The 15527-nt window shown below is 47.8% G+C and overlaps 1 protein-coding gene across 1 annotated transcript; it reads right to left on the reverse strand.

Moving 5' to 3' along the window:
* Window positions 1-1324: 1324 nt before the first annotated feature.
* Window positions 1325-12305, reverse strand: ENC1 (ectodermal-neural cortex 1). The gene is made up of 3 exons (XM_068535505.1): window positions 11857-12305; window positions 6113-7927; window positions 1325-2132 (listed from the first exon to the last, which is right to left on the reverse strand). The coding sequence occupies exon 2, from the start codon at window positions 7912-7914 to the stop codon at window positions 6145-6147; it is 1770 nt and encodes a 589-aa protein (XP_068391606.1). The 5' UTR covers window positions 7915-7927; window positions 11857-12305; the 3' UTR covers window positions 1325-2132; window positions 6113-6144.
* Between the last annotated feature and the right edge of the window lie 3222 nt (window positions 12306-15527).

Genomic DNA, 15527 nt, shown 5'->3' on the forward strand with positions numbered 1-15527 from the left:
CCCCCGGGCCGTGGACTGGTATCGGTCCTGGGCCCATTAGGAACCGGGCCGCACAGCAGGAGGTGAGCAGAGGGCAAGCGAGCGAAGCTTCACCTGCCGCTCCCCATTGCTCGCATTACCTCCTGAACCACTCCCCAACCTCCCACCCCAGTCCGTGGAAAAATTGTCTTCCACGAAATCGGTCCCTGGTGCCAAAAAGGTTGAGGACCGCTGGATTAGAACACATCTAGAGGCGAGGGACTGACTACCGCAAAGTATTGAGACCCTTTGATTCCAACCGTTCATTTATTTTGGTCCAACTATAGCTCACTTATTCACGGCATGAACAGACATGCACAATTAGTCTAATATATTCAGGTGGAGAGAAATGTGAAGGATTCATCTGTCATTAGACAATGCAAACACACGATGTCAAAGGTTATTGGTCTTAAACCCTATTTTCTAAAATACAGTAATGAGAGAAACAGCCATGAAAGCAGTGCGAATTGCAAATTCTGAGCTTCCCCGGACACCTGTGAGGAAGCACCTATGAGTCTACCACTAATAACTATCACGGCACGTGTTTAGGAAACAAGCACTTGAACTAGCAAAGAACGTATTCACAACTGATTCCCAACTCTCCCAGAAAGCCTCTCAGCAAGGGTCACTGCTTACAATTCTTTGGTGTTTGGTGGCCATGTGTCACTTTTGTGCACCAAAGAGTTCTTTTAGAGACTTACCTAAGAGGGAGCACTAAAGTATACATTGTACCCATGTGAATATTGCCTTGGGAGAACTTTTAGCACCTGCTAAACCCTACAGCAGGAAGAGAGAAGGACCCATCCAGGTCAAGTAAATCCGGTGAGTGAATTAATTTCCATCGGTGAGTGTTTCGTTTTCTCCTGTTAACTGTGGTTATGGCCAAGCATTCTCATAGGGTAATAAATAGATAAATAAATAAACTTTGGACAATGCCTTTACCTGTGCCCTATATACAGAACTAGTCCATAGCATTTTCCAGGATTTCAGGATATTACACAGAGGAGAAAAAAACAACAACAAAAAAACAACTGCCAAGCGATTTGGTCCTTTCCAAATTTCAGTAGCTGAGATTGAAGCGAGTGAATCGGACAGGAAGGAGAAGGGCAGAAAGAAGCCTTCCCTTGCCCCAGGAGCCATTGGCAGGACCACAGCCCACAAAACCCCAGTCAAAGTTGATGAGTCTGAGAAAAATGACCTTCAATGCTTTCTCTACCTCTAGGATGTAACTTAAGTTTCTGTCTTGTAATCCTTCCCTGTCTTGACATTTACAAAATCCCACCCCCCCACCCTTCCCAACCCACCCTCCAGTTATGTTCCTAATTGTAACTCCAAAGTTTTCACTTTTGTGCGGCAGAGCACATCATAACAGCCACAAAATTGTGCAAAACGTACAACCATTCACACGCGTCCATACACGTGAAGAACAACTGTAAGCACTGTTTCAGCATGCAGGCCTCAAACAATAAATAGCTAAATCTACGACAAATTTCTTACCAGCCAAGGGAAAGTTTAAAGTCACTTATAAATAGAAAAGAACATCTACCAAACAGCTACCAACAATGTCCCCATTGTTCAGAAACGTTCCTGGGGAGCACAGCCCCTGGGAGATTATCGTGGAGTCCAGTGGTCCTCACTCCGCAGCCAGCCCAGCAAGCATCCCTCCAGGCCCCCCAGTTGGGCTTTCAATCTCCAACAGCAGCTGGTGTGGAGGCTTCAAGCTCGCTCCTCAGAGAGAGGTGACAACCATTTCAAATTTTACACATAAATGGTGGAACCCATGGAAATCAAATGCTGAATATGGTACAGCAAGGGAAGAGGGCCGGCTTTTCTCTCCCTTTGAGGGGCTGATTAATGCTGACATTAATCCACAATTACAAGACAAGGACTAGATCACAGGTTCGTTCATTCATATTTAAACCATGTGCCTCTTGCACTGAGAAGCCCACCCCCCCTCCCCCTCCCCCCTTCCTTCAAGTCCAGTTAGAAGCATTTACAAGGTGTGGTGGATTGGACTGTAGCAACTTCTTTTCCTTTTTCTTTTCTTTCTCTTCATTCAATTTGGTCTCTCCAAAGTAGAAATCCCATCTTGTCTCGTTAAGGGATGGAGTCGGCTAAAATAGAGGAAAAGGAAAATTTTTTGTTAGTCTCAAAATCTGAAAAAAAAAGATGAAACTTGGGACAGGCAGTCAATATGGCTTCCAAAGGTCTTAATTACACATTCGGTAGGTGCATTCATGCATGCAGACGGCCCAACAAAAACCGTGGTATCCGAAGAAAGATCTTCACTTCTTTCCTAAACATATATACATTTAAAATTCAAACCTATACATCTAGGTGCTGTTACGAGTTGCCTTCTTCTGCTTCCGACATTCATAATTCCTCTCCACGGTTAAACAGAGCCACTGTAAAGTGATCACCAGAGGGTCACAAGAGATTCCTTTGCCAATCCCCTCCCCCCACCCCCGGCCTTGGGCCCATTTACCATAAAGGATTCCAAATTAAATTTATTCAACATATAGAAGGCAGACATATTAATCCTCTTATTTAAATGCATCTCTGCTATTCATTACGGCAGAAATCAGTCTCGCTTTCTTTCACATGACAGCATACCAGGCCTCATCAGCCCAAGGCTGGAGTTTATTCTCCAAGTTCATCAGTCCACACTTAGGAGACTCGGGCTGTGGTATGCAGTGTTATTATCTACAGAATCAACCGCCGTCAAACGTGAATATAAATTCAAGGTGCATAACCACGAAGCCTGCACGTTTCATGGGAGCTGGTGTTTCCCCATACCACCCATCCTTCCCATTTAGTTAAGTCTAATTTTACAGAAGGAGAGTTTGCAGAGGGCTTTTGTCTTTCAAATGCTCACCCTATCTGTTCTTGGAGCCCATTTCCAGCCCTAGCATAAGAGTCTGCAGCCCCAGTGCTGAAACTCGAAGTACAGACAGAGGGAATTCAGGAGGGGCGCTCATCACTTGCACTGACTTCTTCTGGCTCTTGTGTGTTCGGAAGTCTGATTCATTTCATTAGTTGTTTCTTTTGGCAGTTTCATAACAGTGATTCAAGCTTTCAAGGCATTCCTTAGACTACGGGTGTCAACGCCCACCCTCACCTCCTTGAAACCTATACATCAACATTAGGCCAAAAGAATGTATCTTGTACTAATATGAAATGTCAAGATGTTGCATACTCAAACAGAAAAACAAAAAACCCCAAAACAAAAACATCACTAAAAAGGGGGGCTGGGAACAAAGCAAACCAAAATCCAAACACCGTCAAGTTGCGGGCCACACAGCACCATGAAAATGGAGCGAAATCAAAAGTAATTTCCTCTTTGTCCCTCCCAGCAGCTGGGAGCAGCAGGAGAGAGTTAAATCTCCTCGGTGGATAAGCATTTAGACCTAGGGAAACTTTTTGTTAACACTGTATTAATTCAGGTAGCACCTACATGTGGAGGGCAAAGCCAGGTCCCGGAAGCGTTTGCAGCTTAGGACTGATACCTACACAGCACCTCTTTTAAGTCACTCCATCTGGCTTAAGTGTTTTAACACTATCTTGTGTGTAGTAAACTTTAGAAATTTAAACCAACATTCTCTCCTGTCGGAAACTCCAACAGTGGCTTTGATCAGCCCCACGCCACCCTTTAAAAAGGCGAACCTGGCCCTGTCGAATTTCCTTATTCTGTGCTTGACTCTCTGGCTAAGAGCACCAAGGGCAGAGGGGATGTTGTTTCGAATATAACCGAACACTTTATTTGTTCCATTTCCCAGGGACCGGACATGTGTGATTAGGTTCAAATACCCAGGAGAAGGTGAATTCGAGTGTTTGCCAACATACTCACTCTGGGCTGAGAAAGGAGGTACCAAAAATGAAGTATAAAGATAACAAGCTGATAATAGTCAAAGAAACCTCATTTTTGCATGACACACAAAGCTAATTCCACTGCGAGCTAAGGTCTAAATTGAAGGGATGAAAGAAAACTAATACGAGTATTGAACACTTAGTGTGTACCAGGCACGGGCTAGGTATTTTCACCCCTTTCTTTTCTTTTTCCTCATTTATCAATTCACCCAAGTCTGAACTGGGACAGATCTTAAGGAAAGCAAAATTCGAATCACTCATTTGACAAAGGAGATCTCTGAAGTGCAGAGAGGTCCAGACTCCACAGCTAGAAACAGAATGTACATGTGGTCTCTCTCTTTTCTACCTATATGACATATAGGATGCCAGCCACTTCCAAGGATGCCAGCCAGTTACCACTTGGATGTACTGCCACCATCACTGGCAATTTTTAAGGCTCTCCTATGCAAATATAGTCAGTTCTGGACTAGCACCCAATTTAGTGCACTGTTAATTGATGCTTTTGCCTAGAAGGTTCTTTAAACCTTCTTTAGAGTTGAGTAATGCATTCATATCGCAAATGAAATGACCCCTTTCAGAGCATTTGTTTATTCAGGATTATTGAGATGCCAGCAAGGCTGCAAAAACCAGTTTGGTGTGGGACACTGTTAGCCCCACTCGCTCCCCAGAGGACGGTTCTGAGAGTTCCTGCTCCTTTGAAGGAGTCTCAGTCCAGGAAAACATTACATTACTAAGAACTGTACGAAGTGTAATAGGCTGGAGGAGAAAACTGAAGAAATGAAAGAAAGAGCACGATTCCATGTGAAAGGGAGGCCAGTTTTACTGGTGTTTCTAAATGAGCTGTAAGAGATGAGGAAAGAAAAGACAAATGAGTCCAAACCCCTCTTTGCTAGAAGATCCCCTTCACAGGTGTGAAACATACTAGGGAACACAGAACCAAACCTTTCCAAGGAATGAGTTCATTTCCCCAGCAGTTCCTCCAAAGCAGATTTTTAAATTTTATTCTCTTATTATTAGTCATGAGCCCATTAGTCACCAAAACAAATCAACCCATTCCGTGTGCTCTGTGCTACACTTAGATACGCTTAAATGATTCCGGGGCCAATCCTGAGAATGTTTTAACAGCAGCAAAGCGGCCATTAGCTTCCCGAACCCTGAACTGTGTAGGCCTATTAATTATTTGAGCCAAGAGTATTATATACTCTTAAGTACACAAGACAACCATTATGTACCCAGATATATGACACAGAAACACAACTTTTGTTCGCCCTGACAATGGGGTTAGCCTGACTGATTAACTCTGAAAAGCTGCAGGAAGGGCAGTTTAGATGGCTCAGTGTGTCCACACATCAGACAAGCTCATACAATGCAGGTGCAACCTTTTATAAGGACAGACCTAGACTTCTCAAAAGTTAATAAATGCCCTAAAGGGGGCTATTTTTTTGGGGGGGTGGGGGAGAAGGAAAAACTTTTAAAATAAGCTAAAGAATAATTCTGGACAGAATACAATGGGAATAATTTTCAGCATTCAATTTTTTAAACCCCACTTCATTCTAAAAAGGGTTTGAGGAAGTTAAATTTAAAAATCTACAATTATTTCCTGGGGTGATAACAATGTTAAGTTTATTAAGTAGCCATTCGGCGTGAGCTCAAGTGCTTACGCTCTGGAGCCAGACTGCCTGGGTTGATGTCTTGACCAACCCTTCCGCCTGCTAAGCCCTATGACCTTGGGCAACTTACTTAACCCCTGTGTGCATCAGGTGTTTTCATCTATGAAGTGCTCTCATAATAATATCCCACAGGGTTGTTGTAGGGACCAAATGAAATGATCCATGGGAAACCCACAGCCCAGCTGTCGGCACACAGGGAGGGCTCAGGAGACAAGGTTCCCAACCTGGCCGTAATTAGAATCACTGAAGAACTTTCTAAAAATGCGAATGCCTGGGTCCCACCCAGACCTAATGAAACCCAGCCTCTGGAGTGGGCAGGCTTCAAAAAGCACTTTGGGAGACTCTGAGGCCCAATAAAGGCTGAGAACCACTGGCTTATGTTTGGGGGGTTGCAGCTGTGCTCAACACAAGTGTTTAAGTTCCGGGGTACAAGTGCTTTTATTTGTAGTTCATGTAGAACCTCTATAGCATGGGCTATATGGAGCCTGTTTCACTCACGTACGGGCTTACACAGCTAGCTCAACTATACGGATACTTACAGCTAAACTGACTCTTACCTTACGCTCACTCTCTTTAGGATGCATTGTGTTTAAGAGGGCAGATGTTTCCAGGTGCTGACAAACGCAGTAGGGATCAGCGAGTACGGGACCGTGGTTATGCTGTTCCACGCGTCCAACGTTGGATCGTAGCAGTCCAGGGTTTTGCATCGCTGAATGCCAAAGTACCCTCCAACCACGTAGAGTTTGTTTCCGGAGGCCACAGCGTGGCAGCTCATGCGCTTTGCTGTCACGTCTCCCACCTTGGTCCACTGGTAAGTCTCGCTATTGAATTTATAAGCAGAGCAGGCGGAGAACTCCGTATCTCCCCCCATAATAAAAATCTGGTTACCCAGCACAGCTGCCGCCGTGTAACGCCAGGGCTGGGGACAGGTGGCCGGGACCGTCCACCTGTTTTCACACTGATCGTAACACTGAACCTTGGGGAGCTTGTCATGACTGACGCTGGTACCTCCGAAAGCAAACAGCTTGAGCTTGGCACTCACCACTGCGGCATTGCTGACCCCTTCTCGGAGAGGGGCCACCATGGTCCATTTGTTGGTTGTGGGGTCATAATGTTCTACTTGCTTTAGAGAGACTGAGGGGGAGGCCGGGAGGCAGCCAGTGGCGGCAGTGTGCCCCCCGACCACGTACAGGCAGTGCTTCAGTTCAGCAGAGCCATGGCCAAACCTGGCCACCAGCATGGGGGCCGCCTTGGACCACTCCTCATGCAGGGTATCATAAACCCAGACATCTTTCGAGACTCCATTCTCAGACCCTCGCCCCCCAGTAATGTATACTTTGCAGCCAATTGCACAGGCACTGAACTCTTTTCTCGGGCTGGGGATGTCGGCCTTGGGAATGATCTCTTTGGCCTTCTGGTCGACCAGATACAGCTTGTCACACATGAAAGTCTGTCCTCCCAAGAGGAAGAGGGCATGGCCGGTTTTCCGGGGCCGGGCACAGAGGCTGGTCACCACACCGTCGTTCTGCAGGATTTTCAGCTTGCACCTGATGGCCTCTTCCACGATCTCCTTGCTCTTCCTCTGCTTGGTGATGAGTTCCTCCATGGCCACATTCTCCATGAGATAGATGGCCGGCAGCAGAGCCAGCCTCACTGTCTGCAACAGCTCCGGGAGATAGCAGTAGCGCTTCTTCAGGTCGTAGCTGATCCAGTTAATTGCAGACTCGTACACAAGTCTTTCGTCTTCCGTCTCCAGCTCTTCACTGGACAAGAGCTGCACCACCATGTCCTGGGGCAGCTGGAGGAAATCTTCGTTCTTCCTGATGGTCTGGAAATTGCTGAGACACATCCTCCAGGAGAGCTCGTACAGCTTGGTGCACTGGTGTGCGTCGGACAGCAGCAGCATGCCCAGGCAGTTGGTTGGGTGCAGGTTCTTCTCTAGGAACTCGGCGCAGGCATCCCGGATGTCTTGAAACTCCAGCATGTCGCCAGCTTCCAGGAGCGATTCCGCGTTTTCTTCATTGATGATGACCCGGGAGGAGTAAGCGTAGTCGAGGAGCAGCTCCAAGACTTCCGGGTGGATGGAGTTGTCGAAGTTGACTTCGCTGTCCTGGCTCTCCTTCAGGCCGCCGCTGAACATGGCTTCGAAGTAGCGGCTGCACGCGGCCAGCACCGCCCGGTGACACGGGAAGGTCCTATTTCCGGCATGGAGAAGGACGTCGGTGAAGAGACGCTGCTGGCGTAACAGGTTCAGGTGAGTAAGGACACTGTCCGCGTAGGAGGACTTGTGGAACAGATAGATGTTAATGGAGCCACTGCTGGCCCTGGACTTGCGGTTCTCGTGCACGCTGACAGACATTTTGTTTCCACTCCTGAAAAACAAAACACAACTATTGAATCTGATGCTCCCAGCGTTCAGAACGGCTGAACCAAACCAGCAATTGCTTTGGACAGAGGAAACAGAACACTTTGCTGTTGGCCCTGCTGCCTACTGTTCTGAACAATGGACAGCCAGGCCTATACAAAGTCAGAGACGGCTACCTACCTATAAGGAAAGACACTTATTATAATACTGTTGAGCTATTTAAACTATACACTGTTTAAAAAAAAAAAACAATCACTGCTTAAGAGCAGGTTTATCTTGGAAAACCTGATTGCCAACTTGCAGGATATTGAAGTCCTTGAGAATGTAAGTCAGCAAAAGCCAAGAGGCGCAAGGTCTCATTCTCACAGCTCCCTGCCCTAGTCCAGCTGATTCACTGCTGGCCACTTGAAATGCCAGGCCTCCAGCTCTCATAACGCCGGGATGGGCACAGGCTTTAATGCCCTATGCAAGCAACATAAAGCCATGTGTAAAACAAATACCTACTCATTAATTCCATTAAGAATTCCTTTGGTAAGACCCAGTGTCTTACCAAAGTGTAAGTGCAGTAAATAGGAAATGTAACATTAAAACCACAGGCTTAGGCCAACTTCTAAAATGACCAAACTTTTATTTATCATTACAAATAATTTGTAACCAGACACCTCTACCACTACAGTGTCCTGAAAGAGCCCCAATATAAACACAACCATATACTGATCAGCAAGCTATCGTGGAAACAGGATAGATTCTGGCCACAGTCACCACTCCCCTTTCCTGCTCCGGACAGCTTCCAAAGTGGCGATTTGGGCACAGAAAGGGAAGAATATTTTGAGTAGCAAACTCAGGAGTTCTGCTGTTCTGTTCTCCCTGCTTTAAATCAAATCTTAGAAAACCAGTTGCAAGAACAAAGGATGTATCCACCCATCTCTCTTAATTAAATAGGGCATCACCAGGACCATTCTTGTGTACCTGCAAACGCTGGCACCTGCATCCAGGGAGTCCAAAATGCAAATGTCGCTTTATCTAAATCAAAACACACACGTGTGTGTGTATGTGTGTTGCCTGCCATTGTTAATTTAGGGCCACTCTAGAATTTATTTGCTGACTAGAGTGTTTTCCTCAGTATCTAAATGGAAATTATAGCAGAACCGAATGCTCTCTTTGGCTTTCCTCAGTAATCAAACTGTAGGCTAAAGATACAGGACATGCCTATCACCTATCTTCAAAAATTGAACCATCTTTTTCCTTTTTCACCCTACCCTTCTGTTACTTCAAAGAAATAATGGCTTCAAGAACCTGCCTGTCAAAGGATTCCTAGGGAAGCTGTTTATGCCAGGAGGGTAAACTGCGTGGTTACAGTATCTGTTCCAAACACGGAACAGCCAGTCCTTCCTTATGGCAGAGCTGAAACCCAAGGCCTGCTTGTTTCCTTCAACCTGACCAGCGGAGGCAAGGCAGGCACAGAAAACAACAGAGGCAGGTACCTAACTTGCCTTTGACACACAGGCCTCATATTATCAGGAGTTACAACTTGTTTTCTTTCATTTGGGGCATGTAACTTTCCATTGTGAGTAAACGTGACTTAGTGGAAGAAAATAAACAACAGAGTCCTAGGGCTCTGGTGTTAAGAAGCCTTTACAAAGCACCCATCAGTCTCCACAGTGACTTGGGCTTTGACAAATGCTGAGGAGGCAAGCATCACCGCCACCCTCAAGCTAAGTATCTATGGTCTAGTCCATTTTACCCAATGCCCAATGCTCCTAAGAGCAAGTGACAGGACCTGGACCCTATGTGAATACACTAGGTTCTCCAATGTGTTAAAACAGTATTAGCATCCCTGCTGTTCTACTGCTGTAGTCATCATTTGCATTAGTACATTCAAACGGAAATTCTTTGAGGAAGATTTTTAAGCCTAAACCTCAAAAGATGGTATAAATATTCCTATGCCTTATACAGAAAGGTGCAAGAATTCCAAATGAGTAGCTATGCTTTTTTTTTTTAAGCTAATGCTTCCAAAGCAACCTCAAAAGCTGCCTCCTGTGGATGGACCTAGAGATTATCATACAAAATAAGTCAGACAGGGAAAGACAAATATCATATGATATTGCTTATATGTGGAACCTAAAAAAAGATACAAATGAACTTATTTACAAAACAGAAATAGACTCAAGGACAAAGAAAACAAACGTATGGTTACCAAAGGGGAAAGGGGGAGGAGGGATAAATTAGGAGTTTGGGATTGAAATATACACACTACTATATATAAAATAGATAACCAACAAGGATCTACTGTATAGCACAGGGAAATATACTCAATGTCTTGTAATACCCTATAACGGAAAAGAATCTAAAAAGGTATATATATATTATATATATATAATATATATATAATGAATCACTTTGCTGTACACCTGAAACTAACAATATTGTAAACCAACTATACTTCAATTAAAAAAAAAAAAAAAAAAAGTTGCCTTCTTTCCGGCTAAGAGTGAATGCAGCTCTGACCGAAGAATGAGGCTGCACAAGGTACATAAGCACCAAAGTGCCTGCAAATTGAGCTGGAATTACACCCACCCGGTCCGGAAGGCGTTTCCCTAAGCAGTGTAAAACAACACTTACAGCCAGGCTTACACTTAACAAAACAGTTTAGAAGACCTTGGGATATAGGATCTGCATCTCTCTGCATCCTGTGTTTATGCTCCTGTATTTCCCAGGTAGGTTCATAAAGCCAGCAGAAAGAGCCTAGCTTGTCATCTTGGATGCCACCCAGATGGAGAAGTGTGTCAGTCAAAATCCAACAATCTTGCAGCAATATTTGATTAAAATAAAAGGTAAACTTGAAGACCCAAGGGAAACGACTTGCCTTCTAGTTTAAAATTATGCAAATGTGAGAACATCAGCAGATACCACGTATACAGCCACTAAACACACCTTCAACATGAAATGAATCATCCTTCTGGCATTTTTTTAAGCCCCCAGAGAAATAATATTTGCATGCCAAGTTAAGTGGCCAAAAAAACGCACACATATACTTAACCTGCCTCTACAAAGAAGGGGAAAAGGGCTGCTATTACCAGTGAACATCAAAAGGGATTCTAGCTACAGTAACTTCAGTTCACTTAATGCTCTTTAACCAGGCTCTGGGCCTCCAATACTTAGCGGCGTGTCACATTTCTTTGGGTTTTAAACCTGATCTCAACGCAATCAAAGGAGAAACTAGGCAGATTTTCTCGGACATTCATATTATTGATAACAACGGTACATTATAAAGAGATTGTTAACAAGAAAAGCATTTTACTATACAGTCCTCTATAACACCTGTAACGCTCTTTAACACTCTGGCCGTGCCTGTGAGGGCGACACCACACACACACGCCAAGTTCAACGGTTCATCTCCACCCTGCCCACCAATTCCTATCCTTCGAAACTAAGCATGTTAAGACTAAATACTTCCATGAGAAGAAACTAATTTTTCAGAAACCAGTTTTCATTCATTCCCTACAGACGTCTGGCCGCAGTGAACGTACCCTCACTAGGGGTGTCTGCGCGTGGCCCCAGTGCTCACCGTGCCGGGTACGGTGCAACGTGGACCAACAATCCCGCGCGCTCGACAATGCTCTTTCCGCTGGGGGGGGGGGGGTAGGGGGAGGGGGGCTTGATCGTATCCCGGCTCAGCTCCTAGCTCTCCAGCAGCTCGCCCGGGCGGCGAGCCACCGAGAGGAGCCCCCTCCAGCAATGCCCGGCTCTTCTTGCTGTGGGAGGGCAGCGGTGGACGCCAGGTCTCCGCCCCGAGAACAGCTCCCCACCGCCGCCTCAGTCGGAGCTCCAGGCTCCGGGGCGCACACACACCCCTCGCGATCACACCCCGCAGGCCAGGCAGCCCCTGAAACCCGCGGCGCCCGCAACAGGTCCGCGGCGATAGGGGAGACTTACAACAGTGGCGACCGGCCACAGTGCACGACCGGCTGTGTTCTTGCCTCGGTCACCGGGTGGGGAGGGGACGGAGCGGACGTCTCAGCCCCAGGAAGCAACAGCGACTTGCCCGGGCGAAGGGAGCGCGCATGGAACTCTGGCTCGCGGGCTGGTTACCGCGGGCGGATCGCCGCGGCCTCACGATCCCCACGTCGCGGACTCTGCGCCCGCCACCCGCGGAGCAGCTCCCTGAGTGAGCTCTGGAGGCGAGAGTGAGCCCGCGGCTGCAGGCGCCGCCGAAGGAGGCCGGCTGTACCCTCGCGGGAGGGAGCTGGAAAGCGCCTTGCGCGCCGGCGGCCGCCTGGCGTCTCGACTCGGCCTCTGCAGCGCCACCGCCGCGCCGCCTCCTCTCCGGCTTCCCGAGCACTCTGCGCCCGGCCGCCCAGCGCCCGGCTTTAAGCGGAGCGGCGGGGAGGGGAGGGGAGGGGAGGGGAGAGGGCGCGTAGGCAAAAAGTGACACCAGGGGAGGGAGGGAGGAAGCGCGTGAATGCGGCCAGCGGAGAAGGAGGAGGAGGAGGAAGGCAAGGAGGACAAGAGTCGGAGGAGAGTGTGTCGGGGGAGTTAGTCGTGAGAGGAAGCGGGAGAGGGGGCTGTGGCGAGTGGAGAGAGACAAAGCGCACGCGGAATCTCAGCCAAGAGCAGCTGCAACCCTCGGGGATCACGAATAAAACAAGTTTTCCTGCGTTGGAGTGTCCGCGTCTCTAGCCCAGCCGGGTGCTGAGGGATCCTCGGCTGGGGAGCGCAGCCCCTCGCTGCGCGCTCCGAGCTGCGGGAGCCCGCTTGATGCTCAGGACAGGGTGGCGAGGGGCGAGCCGGGTGTCCGCGGCACGCGCCGTGGGCGCGCACAGCCCGCGCGCTGGGTGGGATATCTGGAGGGAGGACGGTGGCGAGGTTTGGACACTCCGGGGACACCGAAGGTTGGGCAAAGCCGGGCCGTAGGGTTTCTCGGTGGCAGTGGACCAGAAAGACTCGAGCCCCAGGCGCTTCCCGCCCCCAAGTCCTCCCTCCCCACCCCCCGCGGGTGCTGCACCCGCGGCTGGACTCTGCCCCACGCAGCCCGGGGCAGCAGCAACCCCGCACTCTCCGGCGAGGCGTGCACCACGTGCTTTGCAGCCAATCGCCGCCGCCGCTTTATTCAAAGCGACCCGCTCCTAGGAGCGGCCCCGCCACCGCCTCTTCGTAGCGATAAAGCCTCAATCGCCCTCTCAGACTGGGCCCTTTCCTGTCTTTTATCGCCGGGTCGTGTTAGTTAGGAGGTCAGCAAAGAAATGGTTCAGCACACACACGTTTGAAGCGCCCTTGTGCCACGAGAAGGGAAGGCGATTAGAAAACTAATCTCGAAGGGAGATCACTATTTATGAAACCCACTTTTGATCTTTGTACCAAGGGCTTGTCTTTCCACTGGGAGCTGAAATGCCTCGTTTTCTTTTTATTGGGTATTTGGAATAAAGTATATGAATGAACTGTAGATTTTACCGATCCAGCTCCCTTGTTTTACAGGTTAGGAAACTGAGGCCCAGGGAGATGTGAGTTGTCCAGCTAGAGGGCCCACAGCTACTTGCAGTGGCCCAGCCCTATAGCTGGAGTGGGGATCCACGACGGACTTTTCTCTCCCCACTCCTCCACCTCCCAGCTTTCTTTTAAATATTAGATGCAGAAATGGTTTAACAGGCAGAAGAGGCTCTGCCTGGCGCGCCCAGAGCCCAGAGACTGCCGAAACCAAGGCTCTGTCGGTCCTTTAATCCCACTTTCCTTTACACGCGGTCCCTTCTGGTATTCGCGCTGAGAAATTTCGCTCCTTGCAAACAAAGAAAGATAGTGCCCTCTGAAGTCCTTTGTTAGCATTAACTCGTCAGCCTCACCACGAGCCTTTACAAATCTGCTTTATATTTTTAACGTATTATGCAGAGTCTCGGCTCGAGGCTGCTTCACAAAGCCGGAGAGGCCAGATCAATTCCCGGTCAGACCCACGTGCAGGGGTCTGCCTGCTGCGAGGTAAAGACAGGGGGAGCGCCGCAAGCCGACCCGGTTCCTAAAGATGTGGATAAAATCAGCGAAGACCAGACGGATAGAAACACTGTAGACGCCAGAGATAGGTGCTGAAAAGCCGGGAGAGGGAAACGTGAAGCTATTGCACATATGTCTTTTAAAAAACATGCTTCTGTAGCCTGGGGCAAGGAGTGGGGGAAGGTGATCAGTGCAGCCCCCAAAGGCACCTCCTCCAAGCGCTTTGTCTGTCTGGGTTGTGGGTCGAAAACAAGCAGGTTGGTTCTGAAGACCAAATGTTAATGTCTTCCGCGGGGAGTGGGACTGGGGGGGGGTAGGGTGTTCTGTTTAAATTAAGAGATTAACATTTTTTTCTCATTAAGGAGTATTTCCTTCTTACTTAAATTACCTAACAAATCTACTGGAAACTGTACCTAGATGACCCTGCCTAGGAATAAAACATGTCCTCAGTTCAGCTGGTTGGCTGGGGATTTTGCCACAGAAAGCCACTGAGCTAGGAACTGGCCATCTATTTTGGTTGCATCTTTACCACCCGGAAACTGCAGTGTCCTTAACCGAGGGGCGGGTGGGGGGGGGGAGAATAAAGTTTACAGGTCTTTGCAAATAGCTTTGCTAAGCAGGCAGGGCTGAGAAAAGAGTGAACTCGTCTGGCCGTTGTGTCATCATCCACCGGTGCTAATTTCCTGTGTCTGTTCTACCTAACGTTGCCACCTTTCTACGCTTCAAGAAAAGAGAAGGAAAAAAAAGTTGTGGCCTGGAAAATCTTGAAAGTATTCAGTGACCATATACATTTGCTTCATCTGCCTTGGGGAGATAAGCAACATGGACGAAGGGAAAAGAAATTACTTATTATATGGGTTATGAAAACTGGAAGACAAATGACCTGCTGCAAACCGTACGCTGGTTTGCTTGAACCGATGTATGAAAAGTTTTCAGGCCTATGGGCAGTTTCTAATGTTTATTCCACAGCTGAAAGTGATTTGCAAGTTAGCATATTACAATCACAGCAACTAAAACTGTTATTCCTCTGGCGTCTCTCAGCCAATCCTAAAGGTAATTCTTATCACTTCACTTACAGGAAGAAAAGGTGAGCAAGTCTTGTATCTGTACAGGAAGAACTCTAGACAGACTTGTCATCAAACTGGATGATGATAGACCTTGTAGATATGAGCCATAAACATCTTGGGAAATACTACAGACATCCCTGTTGTACAATGGCCACCACCTCCTTCAAGATGTTAGGCCGGTCCCCTGGGCCCCTGGGAGCTGGTCTGCGCCTCTGCCTTGTGACACCAAACCAAGGTCTTGTTTTTAATGCTATTAAGAAGCTGTGCCGAAGGCTTTGGCCTTGTTATCTCCCTTAACGATGTTATTTTGTTAGGCTGAAAAATAAGCAGCATGGGGTTAAATGTATTAGCTGCCTTCAAACGTAATTTATCTTCATTCCATCCTAATTTACACTCTGGCTGAATTAATGAGAATGATTTAATTAACACCGTGTGACCATAGTACCAGGGACAGGACAGCTCAGGGGATTAGACCAAACAGTGGCTAAGCAGCTGCCATCCTGCCTCCTGTGGTTCCCCGCACCCCGAAGCCCCACCCGCGTTTCAGACACATTCCCT

The sequence above is a fragment of the Eschrichtius robustus genome, chromosome 2 (genome assembly GCF_028021215.1).
Source record: "Eschrichtius robustus isolate mEscRob2 chromosome 2, mEscRob2.pri, whole genome shotgun sequence".
NCBI lineage: Eukaryota > Metazoa > Chordata > Mammalia > Artiodactyla > Eschrichtiidae > Eschrichtius > Eschrichtius robustus.